Source organism: Callithrix jacchus, chromosome 12 (genome assembly GCF_049354715.1).
Source record: "Callithrix jacchus isolate 240 chromosome 12, calJac240_pri, whole genome shotgun sequence".
In the NCBI taxonomy this organism is placed as follows: Eukaryota; Metazoa; Chordata; class Mammalia; order Primates; family Cebidae; genus Callithrix; species Callithrix jacchus.
The window spans coordinates 92,561,567-92,580,854 of record NC_133513.1 but is presented as its reverse complement, the minus strand read 5'-3'; the positions used below and the strand labels follow the sequence as shown (position 1 = coordinate 92,580,854).

Genomic DNA, 19,288 nt, shown 5'->3' with positions numbered 1-19,288 from the left:
TGAGACAGTCTTGCTTTGTCACTCAGGCTGGAGTGTAGGGGCATGAACATGCTCACTGCAGCCTCGAACTCCCTGGCACAAGCAATCCTCCCCCAAGTAGCTGAGACTACAGGTACACACCACTATACCCAGCTAATTTTTGAATTTTTGTACTTTTTTGTGTTTATTATTATTTTGTAGAGATGGGGTTCTGCCATGTTGTCCAGGCTGGTCTCGAACTCCTGAGCTCAAGCAATTGGCCCACCTCGGCCTCCCAAAGTGCTGGGGTTACAGGCATGAGCCACTGCACCAGGCAGAGAGGTTAGCTAGGTTAATGGACCCTTAGGGTATCCACACAGCACCTTCAGGGTCTCTGAAACACAGAAATGATATGCAGATTTTTGTGTGCACACGGGGAATGGGAGGTGGAAATAGAAGAGAATTTGTAGCTTTATTATTTTCCAAATGGTCGCGACCTAAAGGTTAATAACCACTGCTGAAGAGTACAAAAAGTTTTTAAAAAAAGAAGCCCACACAAGGGCTAAACTTTAGGGGGAAAAAAGGAAAACCTCTTTCCTATCTAAGGAAAAGCTATAAACAGATGGAGAAGTCCATCGTTGCATCATCTGGGTAAAACAGAGAAGACAAGAGCTGGAAACCGCGGGCGGCTTGTGCCAACACGCTCGGGGGAGACGGAAGAAGGAGCCCGTGCTCCCTAGTGCAGGGAGTCCTGAAGCCTGGTAATCGCTGGCCTTGCCTCACAGGACCCGGGCTGACCCGAGGGTAGGAGAGGGCTTCATCACCAGGCGGGGGACCCATCAGCGCGCCGGTTCAGGGACAGGATGCTGATACTTCAGGCTTGGCCAGGCCGTGCCTCCGAGCTTCCACAGAGCCGCTGCACCTCCCTGCTGCCTTTGGGACGCGGCCTCCAGCCCCCGCCTCAACACCGGCAGTCATCTCTGAATCATTCCGCCCATTTCTACGTCTTCCCGTCTCGTCTCCGGCTCTCGGCCTGGCGCAGAGCCCAGTGACAGCCGGGACCTGAGGGACCTCATTCATTCAACACTTGCTGGGTTTACTGGGCGACTTTGGATGCGAGGCTCAGTGCCGGGCGTTGGGACCTAAGGAGCTCTGGGTCCGGCCCGAGACCCCAACACTCCAAACCCGACCAGAGTCTAACGGGCCGTCGCGGTACCCCCGGACGGTGAGGCAGTTCCCCGCTCGCATGTCGCAACGGCTTCCCGGACAGGCTGCGGGTCGCGCCAGAGGATGACCGGCGCAGGCCGACTCCGCCTCACGCCCGCGAAGAGATCCCGCGGGAACACGGCCTCTCGGGGCCAGGGCCGTCAGCTCTCCAGACATGCGTCTCAGAATTTGGGGCGCGCACTCAAGCGCGGGTCGTAACGGCAATCGTCAGCGGTTTGACGTGAAGGCCTGCCACCGCCCCGCCCCCAACGCGATCCAGCGCCCGGGAACGCAGCTCCGCAGTCTCCAGTGAGGGGCCCAAAGTCGGCCCCTAGAGTCCATGGGCGCTTCGTTCTTTCTGTAGCCAATCGGGAACCGACGTGGTGCTGGCCAATGGCTGCGGTCAAAGTATCAAGAGTGGTTGAGCCTATCAAAGTTCAGCCTTAAGTTTCTCCCGCCCTTCTAAAAAGTCAGAGGCGGGTTGATCGCACATGTCGGCCAATCAATGACCAATAAACAAGAAGCTTCCAAGATCAAAGGGGAAGGGGTGGGATCTAGGTGCTAGCAACACCTCAGGGCGGAGGAATGACAGGTGACTTCGCTAATAGTACAGGCTGATTTTTTTTACGTAGTGAAAGGGGTGGGCCTAACTTAGCGTCTGCACCAATGGTTGGTTGAGGGGCGTGTCCGCGGGGCCAAGCGGGAGCCGGAGGCCCCGGGCTCTCTGGGCCGCGCCTGAGGCGAACACTACGGGGCTGGGGGGCGGCGGCAGCAGTGGTGGCAGCGGCGGCGGGGGTGGGCGCCGCAGCTGGCCCGGGTGGATGGAGTTGGAGGGGCGGGGTGCTGGTGGTGTGGCGGGGGGGCCGGCGGCAGGGCCCGGGCGGAGCCCCGGGGAGTCGGCGCTGCTGGACGGGTGGCTGCAGCGGGGCGTGGGCCGGGGGGCCGGCGGCGGGGAGGCCGGGGCCTGCAGGCCCCCGGTACGACAAGATCCGGACACCGGCCCGGACTACGAGGCGCTGCCGGCTGGAGCCACTGTCACCACGCACATGGTGGCGGGCGCCGTAGCAGGGATCCTGGAGCACTGCGTGATGTACCCCATCGACTGCGTCAAGGTGAGACCTGCACTGGGCTTCGAACCCGACCTGGGGCTGACCCGAACCCTGGGTCTTGTCCGGAGCCAGGATCCCGGCTGAGAGCCGGAGCCGACATGGGTTCTTTTCTGGCTCCTGCCACTACCACACGATTCGAACCGACACTCCATTCAAGCAAGGTCCCAGCTGGGAGTTGATCCCAGTCAGGAACCAGGACCTGTTTCTAACCGTCAGTGAAATCTGAATCGGAACTCAGGATCGAAAACCTGTCAGCCAAAGCTCTGGACCCCACCTGGGACCTAACAGGAATAGGGTGGGATGGGGTGTCCCGAAGCTCAGGTAAGTGCTACTAACTCGATTAAGGTGAAGCCAGCTGGCATGAACCAGACCCTGAATTGGATTTAATGACTTGAGATGTTTTCTGGGCTAGTGCTTTTACAAACTCCTTACTGTATCTTTCCTTACTGACGGGGCCGGAACCCGAATCTGGGATCTCTCAGCTAGATAAAGGACTTACATGTTAAATCTTAACACATGAGTGATTGGAAATCATTGTGCAGTGAGAATGCAGAGTTCCAGACTGGAAGTAATATGGGAAAGATTGTATTCAGGAAAAGGTTTCAGTTTCCCTGTGAAGCAAGCATGATACCCCACCTATTTCCTGAACATGAAAATTGAGCTGGGATTAGGACTGTATGTGCAGGGAGCACATCAGCCTCCAAACAAGAGAGATGAAACTGATAGCGTATTTCTTTGGCCACCTGAAGTTGACAAAAAGGGAGAAATTGCCTAGCAAGAAGCGACAGTTTTAGAAAGTAGATGTAAGTATGAAGAAAATGGAATGGGATCAACAAGAGGACACAGTCCATGTGAAAGTAAATGGCATTCACAACCAAGCAGGATGATTCATATGTACAGAAGTCATCAGGTCCTTCTGAAGAAAACTGGGTGAAGAAAGAAACAGATGATTGTTCTTTACAGTCTTATACATTAGTAAAGGTGCCAGCCACTAAAGGTGAGGACTGAATTGAGGGATAAGTAAAGTAGAGGGGACTGTTGAAATAAATATGACAGAGACCAATGCCTCCTTTACATGTTAACGGTAATAGTCAAACAGTCACCTGGCAGCTTCTTGTTGTATGTTTTCTCTTCAAATCAGGAAAGTGTTATGTATTCAAAAGGAGGAGAAAGTCAACTTGGGAAATGCAAAGTAGATCTCTTTTACTTCCTTCTGGTTCCAGTACCATTTCATGTTTTCATTAGTAATGTGGAAAGTGCTCATTAAGCTTTGTGAATGACATCAAATTGGCAGGAGCATTTTAGCACAAGGTAACTCCTAACAAGGACCATATCCACTGAAAATGGGCTAAATGCACTTGACTAAAATGGACATTAGAATGTTAAATGCCCTTGTCACTTGGAAGAAATAGAAATAAACAGTAAAATCCATGAGAAAGTAACACTGAAATGTAAAACGAGTAAGTACAAATAAAAAGATGCAGACATTATATGTATAGACTCTAGGTTGAATGACTTGTGAGTTAATAATGCCACATATCCAAAAGTTAATAAAATCTAGCTGCAGAGTAACCTCCTTAGACTTAGACTGTGAGTAGAGTGCAGGGTTTAGGATGAATACTGAATGAAAAATAGATCAGAGAAAGCATTGAAAATTATTGTGGCTTGAAAAATACAGAGTAATAGTTTGTCTTAGAAATATTACTGCAACTTAACCATTTAACCACTGTTTCATTATTACATAATGGAGGTTATCTCCTTACTCCATATAATTTACATAGTGCTATTGTTGCTATAAACATTTTATAAATTCCTGTTAAAAATGCTTCTAGAATATTTGGGTGTATATCCTTAATGGAGGCAAATCTTTGCCCTGTGACAAGATGGAATTGATTTTGCAGGAACAGAGACTATTCAGAATCAAATATGGTGAAAAAAGTGGGCGGTCAAAATGGGTAATACTGCTTGGTGTCAAATAATGTGGGATTGGAAAGCAAGGAGACTGCTTTACTTCTGAGGCCGATAAACCCATTGAGGAAACACTTCTGAAAGAGAAGTTCCAGAAATGTTTTTGCATAACCACAGCATTGCTGGAATAAGTCAATTGTAGCCTTCCAAGGTAACTATTTTGAAGAACAGTTCTTACTCATTTACATATGCTTTGGAATTTTTGTTTTTTAAAAATTAGTCATACAACGCTGCAGTTATGCCAGGAAGCCCTACATTAAGGAAATAATGTTTTGAGAAAAAAATGCTGAGGAGTCGTCAACAATACAAAAGCTTATTTTAGAAGACTCGTGTTCATTTGCACTTAATACTGGGATTTAAATGACTTAAAGGGAAGAACTAGGTGAGACCAGTATGATTTGTGTCAGTGAGTATGTTAAATGCTTTTGTGCAGGCATGAAAGTAAAGTTCAAATCCCTTCCTTCAGAAAGGGCTTCCCAGTTTACTTGTCCCTGGCAGCAATCCTTCTTTTAATAAGTGGATGATGGAGAGGAAAAGCAGCCCAGTCTTTAAGACTGGAGGCAGGTATCCATGTAGTTGGAGCCTAAAGGGCAACCACAATGTTTGGAAATGAAAGCTGACATTGCCTCTTGGCGTGCAAGCCTGTCCATCCCCAGCAACTTATCAGGGTCAAGTTGACTTTAAATATCCTTGAGAGGGACCATGAGAAGTCAGCATAGCCTTGTTGGGCCATGGTTATTCAACCAGCTATTTTCATGGTCATAATGAAAGGCTTGGGAACCCAGATAAATCCCAGTTTCCTTTTTGGGGCCTCAGAGGCAAGCGGCAGACTTTATCTGTGGGGACTGATTTCTGCAACCCAAAACAGCTGGAACCCTTTTCAAAATCATCTAGCCAAGTACCCACCTATCATCAAGCTGCTGTTGTTGGTTCTGAAGTGGTGAAGCAAATATCCACTTATATAATAAAAAGGGGACGCAGAGGGAGATAAATCTCCAATTTTCAGATGTAAACGATATCTATACATATTCACCTGTGAAAGGTTGGGAAATGAGGACATTAGCTTATTTGATTTTCTTGCACTATCTGAAGTGCCTTACATACATGTATTCATTTACTCTGTGAAGCAACTTCATGAAGTAGAAACCATTTTCATTATTTTACAGTTGAAAGAAGACTTAGAGAACAGTTGTATAACTTGTCCAAGGTCACAGTTTAAGTGGCACAGTTATGATTTGAACTCAGTGTAACAGACTCTCAAGCCTTCCATACAGCTTCCCAAAAGCAGATTACAAGAACTGGGCAAGGCACAAAATTTCACAGTAAAGTTTATCCCTGAACATATGACCTTCAGATTAATAGTGGGACGTGTAAATTATTATAGCCACAGAGAAACTTTAAAAGAAAAACAAAAAATACAAAATTAACCCGATTTATTAGTGGCTAAGGACAGTTAGTTGCCCATGTTTATTTGTGAAATGACTTATACTGGAGGCAATGCTACCATGATCTGTAAATTCTTAGATATGGACAAATATGTCTTAGAATCATTTTGAATACAATACAAATCTTTATAGCACCTTATAAATTACCAGTGGCTTTTACATGCCTTATCTCTTTTAATCCCCACAACAGCCCTATGAGCCAGCCATTCTTGGCCTCATGTTATAGATGATAATTTTGAAGTTTAGAGAGGTTGAGTGACATACCCAAGATCACACAACTAGCAAAGCTGAGGCTCGGACTCAGGCTTTTTGACTCAAATGTGACTTGTCTTTTACCAAACCACTTACCTCTCTACTGGGCTGTTTGGCTTTTTACCAAAGCCAAGTAGAGGTTTTGCACATTGAGGTTTTTCAGAAATTTACTTAGATATTTCATCTCTCTGTAAAAGGCAGATTTATTGGTCCACAAATTCATTTTTCTATTTGGCATAGCTTATGCCCAGGTCCTTTCCATGAGGGTATGTTTTCGTTGAGTTAGAATTGTTGAGTTAGATTTAGATATGTGTATAGAATGTTCAAAGTAGCTTATCCAGAATCCAGTTTTCTCTTGGGGATGAAGAGTTCCAGGCCTCCAAAGCCAAACGTTACAGAATTGGTGGCCAAATACACCACTGACTGCAGCAGAGCAATATAATTTCTGAACATTCCCCTATACAAGATTCGTTTTGAATAAATGTATGGAAACACGTTAAGCCAAGAGGCTCAGTTTATCTTTGCTTATTAGTAGCTATAGCCAGCATTTGACCTGTAGTCTCTATGAATAACTCTTCTGATTGATTGTATATGCCTTGTGGGATACGAAAGATCAGTAAACAAATCCTTTATTGGAAATACATGAGGTTTGGGGGTGGGGGTGGGGGGAAGTAGGAAAGAATGTGTCAAATTGTGATAAGTAATACTGTACACATCCAGTAACTAACCTTTTAAGCTTCCGGTTTTTTATTGGTAGCAGGCAAGAGAAAATAACCAGAGGAATGTGTATTTCTTGCAGCTAACCGAGACCTGTTCATCTGGTTAGTTTCTTTTCTCCCATGCTCTTGAGAAAAGGTATTACTCTTGGATTCCAGCTGGCCAAGAGGAAGGTTCAAGCTTTTTTTTTTCTTGAGACAGAGTTTCACTCTTATTGCCCAGGCTGCAGTGCAGTGGTGTGATCTTGGCTCACTGCAACCTCCGCCTTGCAGGTTCAAGTGATTCTCCTGCCTCTCGAGTAGCTGGGGTTACAGGTGCACGCTACCATGCCTGGCTTATTTTTCTGTATTTTTAGTAGAGACAGGCTTTCACCATATTGGCCAGGCTGGTCTCGAACTCCTGACCTCAGGTGATCTGCCCATCTCGGCCTCCCAAAGTGCTGGAATTACAGGTGTGAACCACTGTGCCCGGCCAAAGGATCAAGCTTTTTAGTCCAAATGGAATCCAGTGATTAGATTGAAGCAGAAATTTAAACTATACTTGGGCATCACTTGCCCTATTGGCTCACCAGTGATTGTAACTGATACAGCTATGTGACAAAAGATTCATTAATTCAGCAAACAAATCATAAGTGCTTATTGTATGTCAGGCACCAGACATTGATTTTATATTAACTATTAGTTTCCATGTTACTTTACCTTGAAATGGGTCAGTAGATGAGAAACTTTGCTGAGGATACACACTCTTCAGAAAAGGTCTAACTTAGGGAGGTGTTTCAAATAAGATTAATTTCCCAAATTTCAACAAAACTCTCCAGGAACATCATACAAAGTATCTACCCTACACTTTTATTTGAATCACTGGATCCTTTAGAGAGATTCCAAGGATTGTGTTTCACTGAGACTGATTTTATTTGTTAATGCCAATTTTGGGATTCAATAAATATAGATTAGAAATCTGGAAGGGCACTTCAGGATTGGAGACTAGATTGGTTTCTAGCTAGACACTCCCACCTTTGCAGTTTCAGGGTAAACTTTCTTTGCCAAGAAATAAAAGCAGCATCTATTAAGAATGCCAAGACTCGGTGTAGACCCAGCTGCCATTGCCAGATAGTCTGAAAAAATATCAAAAAATTAGCCGCCCCTCAGTGTGTGATCACGAAGCAGGGCTGGGGGCAGTCTTTAGGTATAAAGCATAAAGTATGTCATTGACAGTCAATACTTGAATTTAGAATCCATTTGTAAAGAACTGTCAGCTTGAGTGTATTAAGGTGAAAAAGCAACTTCTGAAACACAGGCTTGATATTTGTTGCTGAGGCTCTGAATCATTTTGGAGTACCAAGACACTTAGCAAGTGGTAGCATTATTTTTTCAGGGAAAATAATGGTGTTCCATTCTTAGGGTCATAGATGACTAAAAAAAGAAAGTTCCAAGGCTGAGAAGAAAGATCAGCTATAGATTTGGACATAAGCTGAATATTCCTCTCACAGATTGGCACAGCTCCATGTAGAAGGTCTGCCCAGTGCCCAAAGCCTGTGTGTTGAGGTGGGGCAAGAAGTTAGCTTTGCTGACATTGTGCTTCTCCTTGCTGTAATTTCAGACCCGGATGCAGAGTCTACAGCCTGACCCAGCTGCCCGCTATCGCAATGTGTTGGAGGCCCTCTGGAGGATTATAAGAACGGAGGGCCTATGGAGGCCCATGCGGGGGCTGAACGTCACAGCAACAGGCGCGGGGCCTGCCCACGCCCTTTATTTTGCCTGCTACGAAAAGTTAAAAAAGACATTGAGTGATGTAATCCACCCTGGGGGCAATAGCCATATTGCCAATGGTATTGAGCCTTCCTGTGCTGGTTCCCCCACTTTCCCAACTCTTTGGGCTTTGCTGCTGTCAGTGCTTTCCAGTCTCAGCATGGTTTGGAGCTGAAGCTTTGGGCTGGGATAGGCCAGATTATAAGGGAGGGACTTCCAAACCTGATGTTCTCAGACAACGGGCCGCTTCAACCCCACTTTTTCCTTTGGGGCACCTCAACAAAGGGTTACAGTATCATCCTCCCTTACCTACCAGCTTGACTTGTTCCTCTCATCTTCTCCCTGGCATCAACTTCCAATGCCCTGGTAATGTGGAGACACACTGAACTACCCCCAGTGTATGTCTGATAGGTGGGTAGTGTCCTGCTCCTCGGGGCAGGATTGGAGGTAACCCAGCCAGCCACCCAAGGAAGATATAATGAAGCCCCTGCTCTTCGCCTCACCTGTTCAGGATTCCAACTCACCAGAGGCAGTTTGTGTTGTTGAGAACATGACAAAGTGGGTGGGGGTGGAGACAAGGAACTACATGAAGAAATCAGAAGGTTGTGTGGAAGTAAGAGGAAGGATAGCAGCCTAGGGCTTCAGGACTGCCTGGAAACAAGTTGAGTGTGGAGAGGGTGAGGGGTAGAGTCGTTTAGGACCTGAATGAGAGATCTTTCTAGACAAAGGTTAGGATCTGCATACGGGTCTGGCAGCAGGACAGAGGTGGGATTCTGTGGTGAGATTCCATGAGATCTGACTACCTGGCTCCTATATTCTCCCTCCACTGGCAGCAGGTGATGTGCTGGAATCCTTATGCAGCAGTGTATCTGCTTCCTGTCTGGGCTGTAAGCTGCATTTATTCCCAGAAAGATGTTTATTGATAAGATCTGAGCTGCTCTTTCTGGCCTTCCTATCATAGATGTGGAATACATTTGTGACCTTACAAAGTTGGTGGGAACAGATATCTTCCTTTCTTAAACAGGAGTTTAGGAGCAGTGGGTCCCCATCTCTTGGACTCGCTCTTAATGTTCCCTTTCTCCACTGTGATGTAGCATAGCCACTCCCCTTCACTGGAAGACCTCAGTGAGTTGGTCATGCTCTCTTGGCCTTACACGTGGCAGTTATTTTGTTTGTTTGTTTGCAGGTGCAGCCGGGTGTGTGGCAACATTACTTCATGATGCAGCCATGAACCCTGCGGAAGGTAATGATTTCTCAGCCTATGCCTTTGTGGGCAGCTGCATCTGTAGTTCCAGTTTGCAGAAGAAAGCACATCAGTTTTGGTGGGAAATCCTGTTACCCTGTTTTACCACTAGAGGGTGCCCCCTCCATGTTTTCAGTACTTAGGAGGCACCCCCTTGGACAGGAAGCAGATTCACTGGGATTTCATTAATCCTTGGGGCTTCCCTGAAAAAGACATGGCTCCCTGTGGCCTGTTCTTGGGTTTTCCTGGTGTAAGTCTCCTTTGCAGTAGATTTGATCTGTCCTGGAAGTTTAGCAGATTGGTTTGTCTTCAAAGAGGTGAAGATGGATTCTTTTTTTTTTCTGCCCCCCTATGATTTGCGGGAATTGACACTTAAATATATTGCCTTTCTTGGCCAGGTGCGGTGGCTCACGCCTGTAATCCCAGCACTTTGGGAGGCCGAGGCGGGTGGAACAGGAGGTCAAGAGATCGAGACCATCCTGGCCAACATAGTGAAATCCTGTCTCTACTAAAAATACAAAAATTAGCTGGGCGTGGTGGCACGTGCCTGTGGACCCACCTACTCGGCAGGCTGAGGCGGAAGAATCACTTGAACCCAGGAGGCAGAGGTTGCAGTGAGCCGAGATTGTGCTACTGCACTCCAGCCTGGAGACAGAGCAGGACTTCGTCTCAAAAAAAAAAAAAAAATTCCTTTCTTATTGAAATTAAGCTAGTTGAGATAGGAATGAAAGGTTAAATTGTAGAACTCAGTCCCTGCATTTCTGCCGGGATCTTAGGTTTTCAGTTGCAGGAAAATTCTCCAAAAACATTCTCCGTGTGAGAATGAACAAATATGAGGGGATAGCATTGTTGCCATGTTCATTTTCTGTCTGGGCAAGGCCATGGGGTGGAAGGGGCCAGAGCTAAGCTGAAGTTCCACAGAGTGCACACCATGTTATCTACTTGAGGGAATGGGAGGTGTCTGCAAACTAAAGCCAACTCTGGCTAAGAATCTTTTCTTTGGTAGCACTTCTCTCTCCTCCCCTCTAGGAGGATCACCATCTCACATCAAGAGTTAGGTGCTTTTTGTTCCTGAGGATTGGGATTGTTAGGGGCCCGTGTTCATGATGATGTTCACTGTCACGGAGTCATTTCTTGTTGGGAATTGTAAGAGGGTAAGATCAGAGATAGGTACTTAGTTTAGGAAGACTCTCTGGAGCTCCCAAACTATAGATATGTCCTATATGTGAATTGTCTGGCTTTACAGAAGTCCTGATCAAAGTGGGTTTATTGTTTTTTGACTGGTTACCAACCCTCTGCCTACTCCCTCCCCTCAAAAAAGGAAACTGACTTCTCAGGTTAGCCAGCAGCTCACTCATACTGTTTTCTCTCTCTGTTCCCTTGGCTGTTTTGCTGACTTGGGACTCTGAATCTGGGCACTCTCCGACACTCTCCATCACTGGTTGGCTGCTGTCACCATTTCCTTCCTCTTTGATGGCACTACCAGTGGTCAAGCAGAGGATGCAGATGTACAACTCACCATACCACCGGGTGACAGACTGTGTACGGGCAGTGTGGCAAAATGAAGGGGCCGGGGCCTTTTACCGCAGCTACACCACCCAGCTGACCATGAACGTTCCCTTCCAAGCCATTCACTTCATGACCTATGAATTCCTGCAGGAGCACTTTAACCCCCAAAGACGGTACAACCCAAGCTCCCACGTCCTCTCTGGAGCTTGCGCAGGAGCTGTAGCTGCCGCAGCCACAACCCCACTGGACGTTTGCAAAACACTGCTCAACACCCAGGAGTCCTTGGCTTTGAACTCACACATTACAGGACATATCACAGGCATGGCTAGTGCCTTCAGGACGGTATATCAAGTAGGTGGGGTGACCGCCTACTTCCGAGGGGTGCAGGCTAGAGTAATTTACCAGATCCCCTCCACAGCCATCGCGTGGTCTGTGTATGAGTTCTTCAAATACCTAATCACTAAACGGCAAGAAGAGTGGAGGGCCAGCAAGTGAAGTAGCACTGAACGAAGCCAGGGGTTTGGATGATACTGCTGCATCCTGCTCACATTCGCTGTCTCCTGGCATGCTCCAGCCTCAAGTGGAGTTAGAAGGAAGGCAGAGGGGCTCTCCCCCAGGATTTTGGTGTTTTGGCTAACACCAGTTCCTGCCAGCCTCCATTGCCACCATCTTTCCTTCCGGGCCCTAAGCACGTGCAGCAAAGCACACTACAGCACCTTTGATAACCTCTCTCCATCCTGGGCCTGACGACCTGCTCTAGACTGTTATAGAGGGATAAGCAGCTCATTCCCCTGGTTCCTAATAAAAAGCCTTTAAATGGTTTCACTGGGTTTGTCTTGCTAAAGGGGAAGTGAAATGCTGTTAACTGTTTTGACTTTCCTTGAAGCTTAAATCACTGGACCCAAAGGGAAGGTGTGTTATGTGTGTAGTTTTTATTTTCTGCTAATTTTCATGAGGATTTAAGACATTAGTAGTAGGCCCCAAGGAGTCTCCCTGATGTCTAGAACAAGAAGCCTTTGACAGATCCCAACCAACCAGATGCTCCTGAACCCCACTATCTTCCCTAGGGCAGTAGCTCAGTGCAGAAGAGGCAGATCTCTGCTCTAATTTGCAGCTCTGCCTGCAGCACTGTTTACACGTGGCACTTCGTTTTCCATTTTAGTTGTGAAACTCAAATTATTCCGTGAGGCTGCAAGTCCTGAAGATTACATGGTAAATGATACATTTCATTTTATTTTAGGGTTTTCAGAGTACTTAAGCATGTGTGATCTCATTTGAACCTCACAAAATCTCTGAGGTAGGCAGTGCAGGTGTCATTTCTATTTCACAAGCAAGAAAGCTCAGAGGCTGTGGCTGGTCCAAGGCCTCAGTCAGTGCAGAACTGGGACCCTAGCCCAAGTCTTTTGACCTCACAAAAGAAGTGTGGCATCCTATGGATAGGAAATGAGTGGAAGGGATGTTCTCCAACCTGCCATCTACTGAGGAAGCTCTCTGCCTGATGAGCACTTGGGCTCTGCTTGGAGACTTTCAGAGATGGGACTTTCCCTATGCTTGGTAGGTCAATGTGTTCCTTTTTTTTTTTTAATATTGTCAGTTATTAGCAAGTTCTTTAGTACATGGAAATGTACCCCTCTGAATCTTCCACGTATCCTTGTTCTGTCATCTGTCATTTCTTCATTAACTATTGTCTCTGTAAGCACTGGTGTTGGAAATACAATGATACATAAAACAATCCCAGTCCTGAGGAGCTTATTGTCTGGAGAAGAAGATACATAGAAACAGGCAATTAAAAGATAAAATGACAGGAGAGAAGATAAAGATAAACAATACTTGGAGGACAGAAGGATACCCAGTGTAGCCTTGGGTGACCAGGGTAGACTTTTGGAGGAAGTGACATCTGAGGTGACACCTGGAAGGCAAATGAGATAACTTGGTGAAGAGGGGAAGGGTTATGTTCTAGGCAAAGACCTGGAGGTAAGAGAATTTAGAAGTATTTGGGATTTGGTATGCAAGTGGTTTGGTAGGACTGAAACAATCTAGGCAAAGCATGCAGCTGGAGAGCCAAGCAGAGGCTGAGTCTTAAAGTAATGATACGGAGTTCAGATTTATCCTGAAGGTCCACGCAAAAGCATTATGGAGTTTTAAGCAGAGGTGTTCTGTGATCTAAACAGAACACTTAGGCTCTCTGGAGGAAGGATTAGAGGAGCAAGACTGGACAGGCAGGCCAACTGGTTAGGAGGCTGCTGTGGTAATCCAGGCAAGTGCATGGTGGTCTGGAGCAGGCCGGTGGCATGGAGCCGGCAGCCATGTTCGGGCTATAATCCAGGCAAGTGCATGGTGGTCTGGAGCAGGCCGGTGGCATGGAGCCGGCAGCCATGTTCGGGCTATAATCCAGGCAAGTGCATGGTGGTCTGGAGCAGGCCGGTGGCATGGAGCCGGCAGCCATGTTCGGATTGTAGAAGCGATAGGATTCGGTCACAGAGTAGATCTTGTCCTCCTCCCACTTGACAGCCCTTCAATATCTATGGAGAATCATGTCTGAATGCACTTGAAAAAAACTGTCAAGAAACTAGCAGGGTCTCCTGTTCTAAGCTTTATTTAAGTAGGCTATGCTGCCCATTTGATTTAGCATGGAGAGAAGAGATTTTAATAGTGCTAAGCGGTGGTTGCTGAGTAAAAAGAGTGTGATGATATCATTGCAGAGGTCATTTCAGAGGGTTTACTAGTAAAAATATAATTGAGTAGCTGCCTCCCAATACGGACTGAGTGAAAGAGCAAAGGGATGGCTATCAGGACCTAGTCCTTGCAGCCACCTTTACAGAGCTGTCTGGCACACAGTAGGGCAATAACGCTCATTTTTCAAGAATAGAATGTGGGGTGATTTCTTAAAGATTGGTAGCTGCTAGAGACCATCTCAGCTCTAATGCTGTTCACAAATGATGAGAAAAGAATACAAAAGTTCAGGGCATGGTGCTTCACGCCTGTAATCCCAGTACTTTGAGAGGCTGAGGCAGGCTGATCACCTGAGGTCAGGAGTTTGAAGCCAGCCTGACTAACATGGAGAAAACTTGTCTCTACTAAAAATACAAAATTAGCTGGGCATAGTGGTGGGCACCTGTAATCCCAACTACTTGGGAGGCTGAGGCAGGAGAATCACTTGAACCTGGGAGGCAGAGGTTGTGGTGAGCCAAGATCACACCATTGCATTTCAGCCGGGGCAACAAAAGCAAAACTCTGTCTCAAAAAAAAAAAAAATACGCAAGTGATCTTCCAGTCTCTGATTGTGCCCTAGCTACTGGAGGACATTTAGTGTGTAATTTGGACAGACCATTAGATTCTGCAGGTCTCTTGGCCCTGTAGCTAGAGGTCAAAGAGGAGATAGAGGCAGAATAATGCGAGAGGTTGATCATTAGCAATACCAGTGACTGGATACCTGGGTCATCTCCATGGGGCTCAGCAGGCCCAGGAGAACTGTGGGTGTTTGGAGGCATCCCCAGGTCCAGAGCCTCTGTGGAAAGCCAGGTAGTTCATGTGACACCTGAAGGATCCAGTACCAAGCCATCATCAAGTGGCCAATTCCTGCACAGTGCTATGTGTCAGGGAAAATGAGAAAATAAGTCACAATTTGGCCAGAGGAAAATTTTCTTCATGGGCAAGCCAAGACCAACATGAATGAAACAAACTTGTAATAACACCAGACAGGATATAGACATATACTGAATTATACAGAATCAACAATGAGATTTAGAGACAGGAAAGAAAAGCGTAGGTCAGAGTAAACAGAGAAGAAGGTGGCTTTGATGAATTAAAAAATACTTTTGTAAAGACAATAAAAGTTGAATCATGTTAATTTTGTAAAATTTAGAAAGCATAGATAAAAAGAAAATACGTCAAATCCCATTACCCAGAGAACTTGATCTTGTAACAGACAGAGCTTTGCAGCAATGACATGGACAGCCTTGCACAGCAGCGAGCTCTTAAATACAGGAGCTGGGGCTGGTCAGGCCTGCCAGGGATGCTGTACAGTGAAGTTGAGCTCCTGGAGGGATGCAGAGCAAGATGACCTCTAAGAAGCCTCCTAGCACTAGATGTTCTCAGGGCCAGCCTCAGCCCCACTATCCTCTAACCTGCATCCTGGTCTCCAGGCCAGATCTCTTCAGTGCCTGTCAGGAGGTGGGGTCAGACTGTCTCATACCTCAGAACTTTCTCTCCATACCAACCTATCTACTCTCCTTTTGGTCATTCAGATTCTACCTACCCAGAACAATGTTTCTGATAATAAATTATTATAAAGGTGCCACAGGGGGCCAAGCATGGTGGCTCAAGCCTGTAATCCCAGCACTTCAAGAGGCCGAGGCAGGCAGATCACTTGAGCCCAGGAATTCGAGACCAGCATGGCCAACATAGTGAAACCCCATCTCTACCAAAAATATAAAAATTAGTCGAGGGTGGTGGCATGCACCTGTAGTCCCAGCTACTCAGGAGGCTGAGGCACAAGAATCACTTGAACCTGAGAGGCAGAGGTTACAGTGAGCCAAGATGCTGCCACTACACTCCAGCCTGGGTGACAGATCAAGACTCTGCCTCAAAAAAAAAAAAAAGTGCCACAGGGGACTTATTGAATAAGCTATTGATATTATCAAACATTCATGCAATGAAATGTTGCATGGCCATTTACACTGCAGTGATAGAAGAAAATTTAATGTGGAAAGATAGACATTGTATGTCAAAGAAATTGATTACAGTGAAATCTCATTTTTGAAAATTACAAAAAAATTATACATAGAAAAAATAATGATGTATACATCAAAATAATGGATGTGCAGTATTTTGTTGCTTCCTGCAAACTTAGACTCACAGTGAATGAAGCACAAGTTCTGTTGGAGTCACACACAGTATTCCATGCATTGTCACCACTGCCACCACCACCTCTGCCACCCACGTTCATACACTAAGTAGAAAGGAAAATGTTTACACTTCGAGGCACTTAAATCTTTCTGTAATTTCCACCTATGATAGTAAGTTCTGCTTGCTGGGGCAGCACAAAATCAGACTAATCCTCTCTCTGACAGGCCTTCAAAAATATTAAGACAGCTGTCATGTCACCCTGGGAGGGGTCAGGGCAAGGAGATCCTGAAAGCTAGGCAGAGAAGTTTAGACTTGACTTGGCAGCTAATGAGGAGCTCTTGTGGTTCTTGAGCAGGGAGGGAGATGACTAAAGTAATACCTAAGGATGATTCAATCATCCAGTTACAGGAGACACTGGAGCCCAGTTACAGGAGACACTGGAGCAGGGAGAGCCTGAGATGGAGATGGGGACTCCAGCAGAGGGGCTATTGTCATCATCTAAACAAAGATGAACCTGAGAAAAATTGTTGCAAGAAGATGAAAAGCACCTGATAATGGTTTAGACATTAATGTGGGAACTTAACCTGTAGGTTGTCATGCACTCATCTGATTGTGCTTTCTCTCCCTAGTTAGATTAGAACCCAGAATCATGTCTTTCAGGAGTCACCCTCTGTCTGCTCTGCAGTACTGATAATGGATGCATGATAACTACTTGTTTCCCATGGTCAGACACCAAGACTTGTCTAGAACATGATAGTACTGGGGTTAGAAATGAGCCATTTCATTTCACAGACATAGATTGAGCAGATGGGGCACTGGAGTAGATGCTAGACCTATGTGATGGTCAGTTTTATGTCTCAGCATGGCAAAGCTGCAGTCCTCAGTTATTCAAACATGAATTTAGGTGTTGCTGTTGCCCAGGTGATGATGCAACTCAAGCAGAAATTACAGCGCCTAAACAAAGGACGTGACAGTAAGGAGAGGAAGAGACAAAGTGGAGGGATATTTAGGAAGTTGATCAACTGCACTTGGCCATCAGATTGTACTTGGGGTTACAGAGAAGGAAGGCTCTTGGGTGGCTTGCAAATTCTAAGAAAACAAGTTTTTTGGATAGGAATAAGAAATATAGTTATGAACATGTATTTGAGGCCTGAGCAGAGTTTCTGGATCTGTATGTAATATGGATGCAAAAATCTACTGTACCGAGGTTACAGCTTAGCCATAGAGGGGATGGAGAAGGTGAGTGTTTAGAATAAGAACTCTTTTTTTAACCTCTTTAAAAAACATCCATAAAATGCACAGCTGGATGAAATCTGACGTATATTTGCTGCTGCGTAACTACCATGCTGACACATACTTCCAAAATCCCAGAAGACTCCTTTGTGTCCCCTCATAGTTAATATTTATCCCTCAAAGGTAACCAATATTCTGATTTCTGTCATAATAGATTAGTCTTGCTTGTTCCTGAACTTTGTAAAAATTAATTCATACAGTATATATTCTTTTGTTTTATGAGTCAGAAATAATGTTGTGTCTGACTCAACATTATCTCTGCAAGATTCATCTATGTTTGTGCATATAGCCATTTGTTCTTTTCCATTGCTGTGTAGTTTGAATATTTATGCATTTTATGTATCAGTTCTCTCACTGACTAACACACAAACCAAACTACTTGGGTTGTATATTAGTGTCACAGTTCTCCAGAGAAACAGAACCAATTATATATGTTATATATATAATTATATATAACCAATTATATGTGTAAGAGAGAGATAGAGGAGGGATTTTTTTTAAAGAAATTGACTCACATGGTTGTGGGGGCTGGCAAGTCCAAAAGTCCTTCTCCTCTGTGGAGCAGCAGGCTGGAAACTCAGGCAGGGTTTCTATGTTACAGAATTCTTAAGGTAGAATTACTTCTTCTCTGGGAAACCTCAGTTTTTGCTTTTAAGGCCTTCAACAGATTGGATGAGGCCCACCTACATTATGGATAATTCTCTTTACCTAAAGTTAGTTGATTGTAAATGTTGATCACGTCTACAAAATATTTCACAACATCCAGACTAATATTTGGCCAAACAACTAGGCACCATTGCCTAGCCAAGTCAACATAAAATTAACCATCACAGGTTGCTTCCAGTGTTTCACTATTTCCAGTTTTTACTACTATAAACATTCTTGTACCTGTCCTTTAGTGAAAAGAAGCACTATTTTTCATTGGTTAAATATGAAAGCAAACTTGCTGGGTGATAGGGATATATGTGTATAGCCTTAGAAGACACTACCAAAGTTCCAAAGAGGTCATATCAATGTGTATTCCCTCCAGCAATCTATAAGAGTTCCAGTTTTGCTGGGCTCAGTGGGATTATGCCTGTAATCCCAGCACTTTGTAAGGCTGAGGTGGGCAGATCACCTGAGGTCAGGAGTTTGAGACCAGCCTGGCCAACATAGTGAAACCTCATCTCCACTAAAATACAAAAATTAGCCAGGCGCAGGGGCACATACCTATAGTCCCAGCTACTCAGGAGGCTGAGGCATGAGAATTACTTGAACCTGGTAGATGGAGGTTGTAGTGAGCCAAGGTTGCACCACTGCACTCCAGCATGCATGACAGAGTGAGACTATTTCCAACAAAAAAAAAAGTTCCAGCTTAGAGCAAATAAATATTATTTTTTTCAACTTTTAAAATTTTATACAATTTTACACTTTTAAAGAAAAGTTGCAAAAACAGTATATTCTTTACCCAGATTCACTAATTGCTAACATTTTCCCCATTTGATTTATTGTTCTGCTTTGTTTTTGTTTTTTTGAGATAGAGGTTTGTACTGTCACTGGGGCTAGAGTGCAGTGGCACCATCTCAGCTCACTGCACCTCTGTCTCCTGGGTTCAAGCAATTCTCCTGCCTCAGCCTCCCAGGTAGCTGGGATAACAGGCACTTGCTACCACACCCAGCTAATTTTTTTGTATTTTTAGTAGACACGGGGTTTCACTATGTTGGCCATGTTGGTCTGGAACTCCTGACCTCATGATCTGCCCACCTCAGCCTCGCAAAGTGCTGGGAATACAGGTGTGAGCCACCGTGCCCGGCTGATCTATCATTTTTCTACCTATACATATAGATATGCATACACATGTTTTTTCTCAAACTGTTTATGCCCCCTTTATCCATAAATATGTCAGTGTGTATTTCCTAAGAATTTTCCCTTACACAATCCCAACACATTTATCAAAATCAGGGAATTTGTAACATTGATACAAAGTTCTTATCTGATCTATAGTTTATATTT

At 45.2% G+C, this 19,288-nt stretch overlaps 1 protein-coding gene across 7 annotated transcripts; it reads left to right on the top strand.

Moving 5' to 3' along the window:
• The first annotated feature begins 645 nt into the window (after positions 1-645).
• On the top strand, positions 646-11,977 carry SLC25A28 (solute carrier family 25 member 28). Of its 7 annotated transcripts, none has more exons than XM_078346240.1 (4): positions 646-1,756; positions 8,255-8,483; positions 9,590-9,646; positions 11,133-11,977. In XM_078346240.1, the coding sequence occupies exons 2-4, from the start codon at positions 8,261-8,263 to the stop codon at positions 11,648-11,650; spliced, it is 798 nt and encodes a 265-aa protein (XP_078202366.1). In that variant the 5' UTR covers positions 646-1,756; positions 8,255-8,260; the 3' UTR covers positions 11,651-11,977. The 7 variants fall into 7 exon arrangements, with proteins under 7 accessions (XP_078202366.1, XP_002756695.2, XP_035124641.1 ...); XM_002756649.6 differs by lacking the exon at positions 646-1,756 and adding an exon at positions 1,891-2,276; XM_035268749.2 differs by lacking the exon at positions 646-1,756 and adding an exon at positions 2,472-2,594.
• Positions 11,978-19,288: the final 7,311 nt, after the last annotated feature.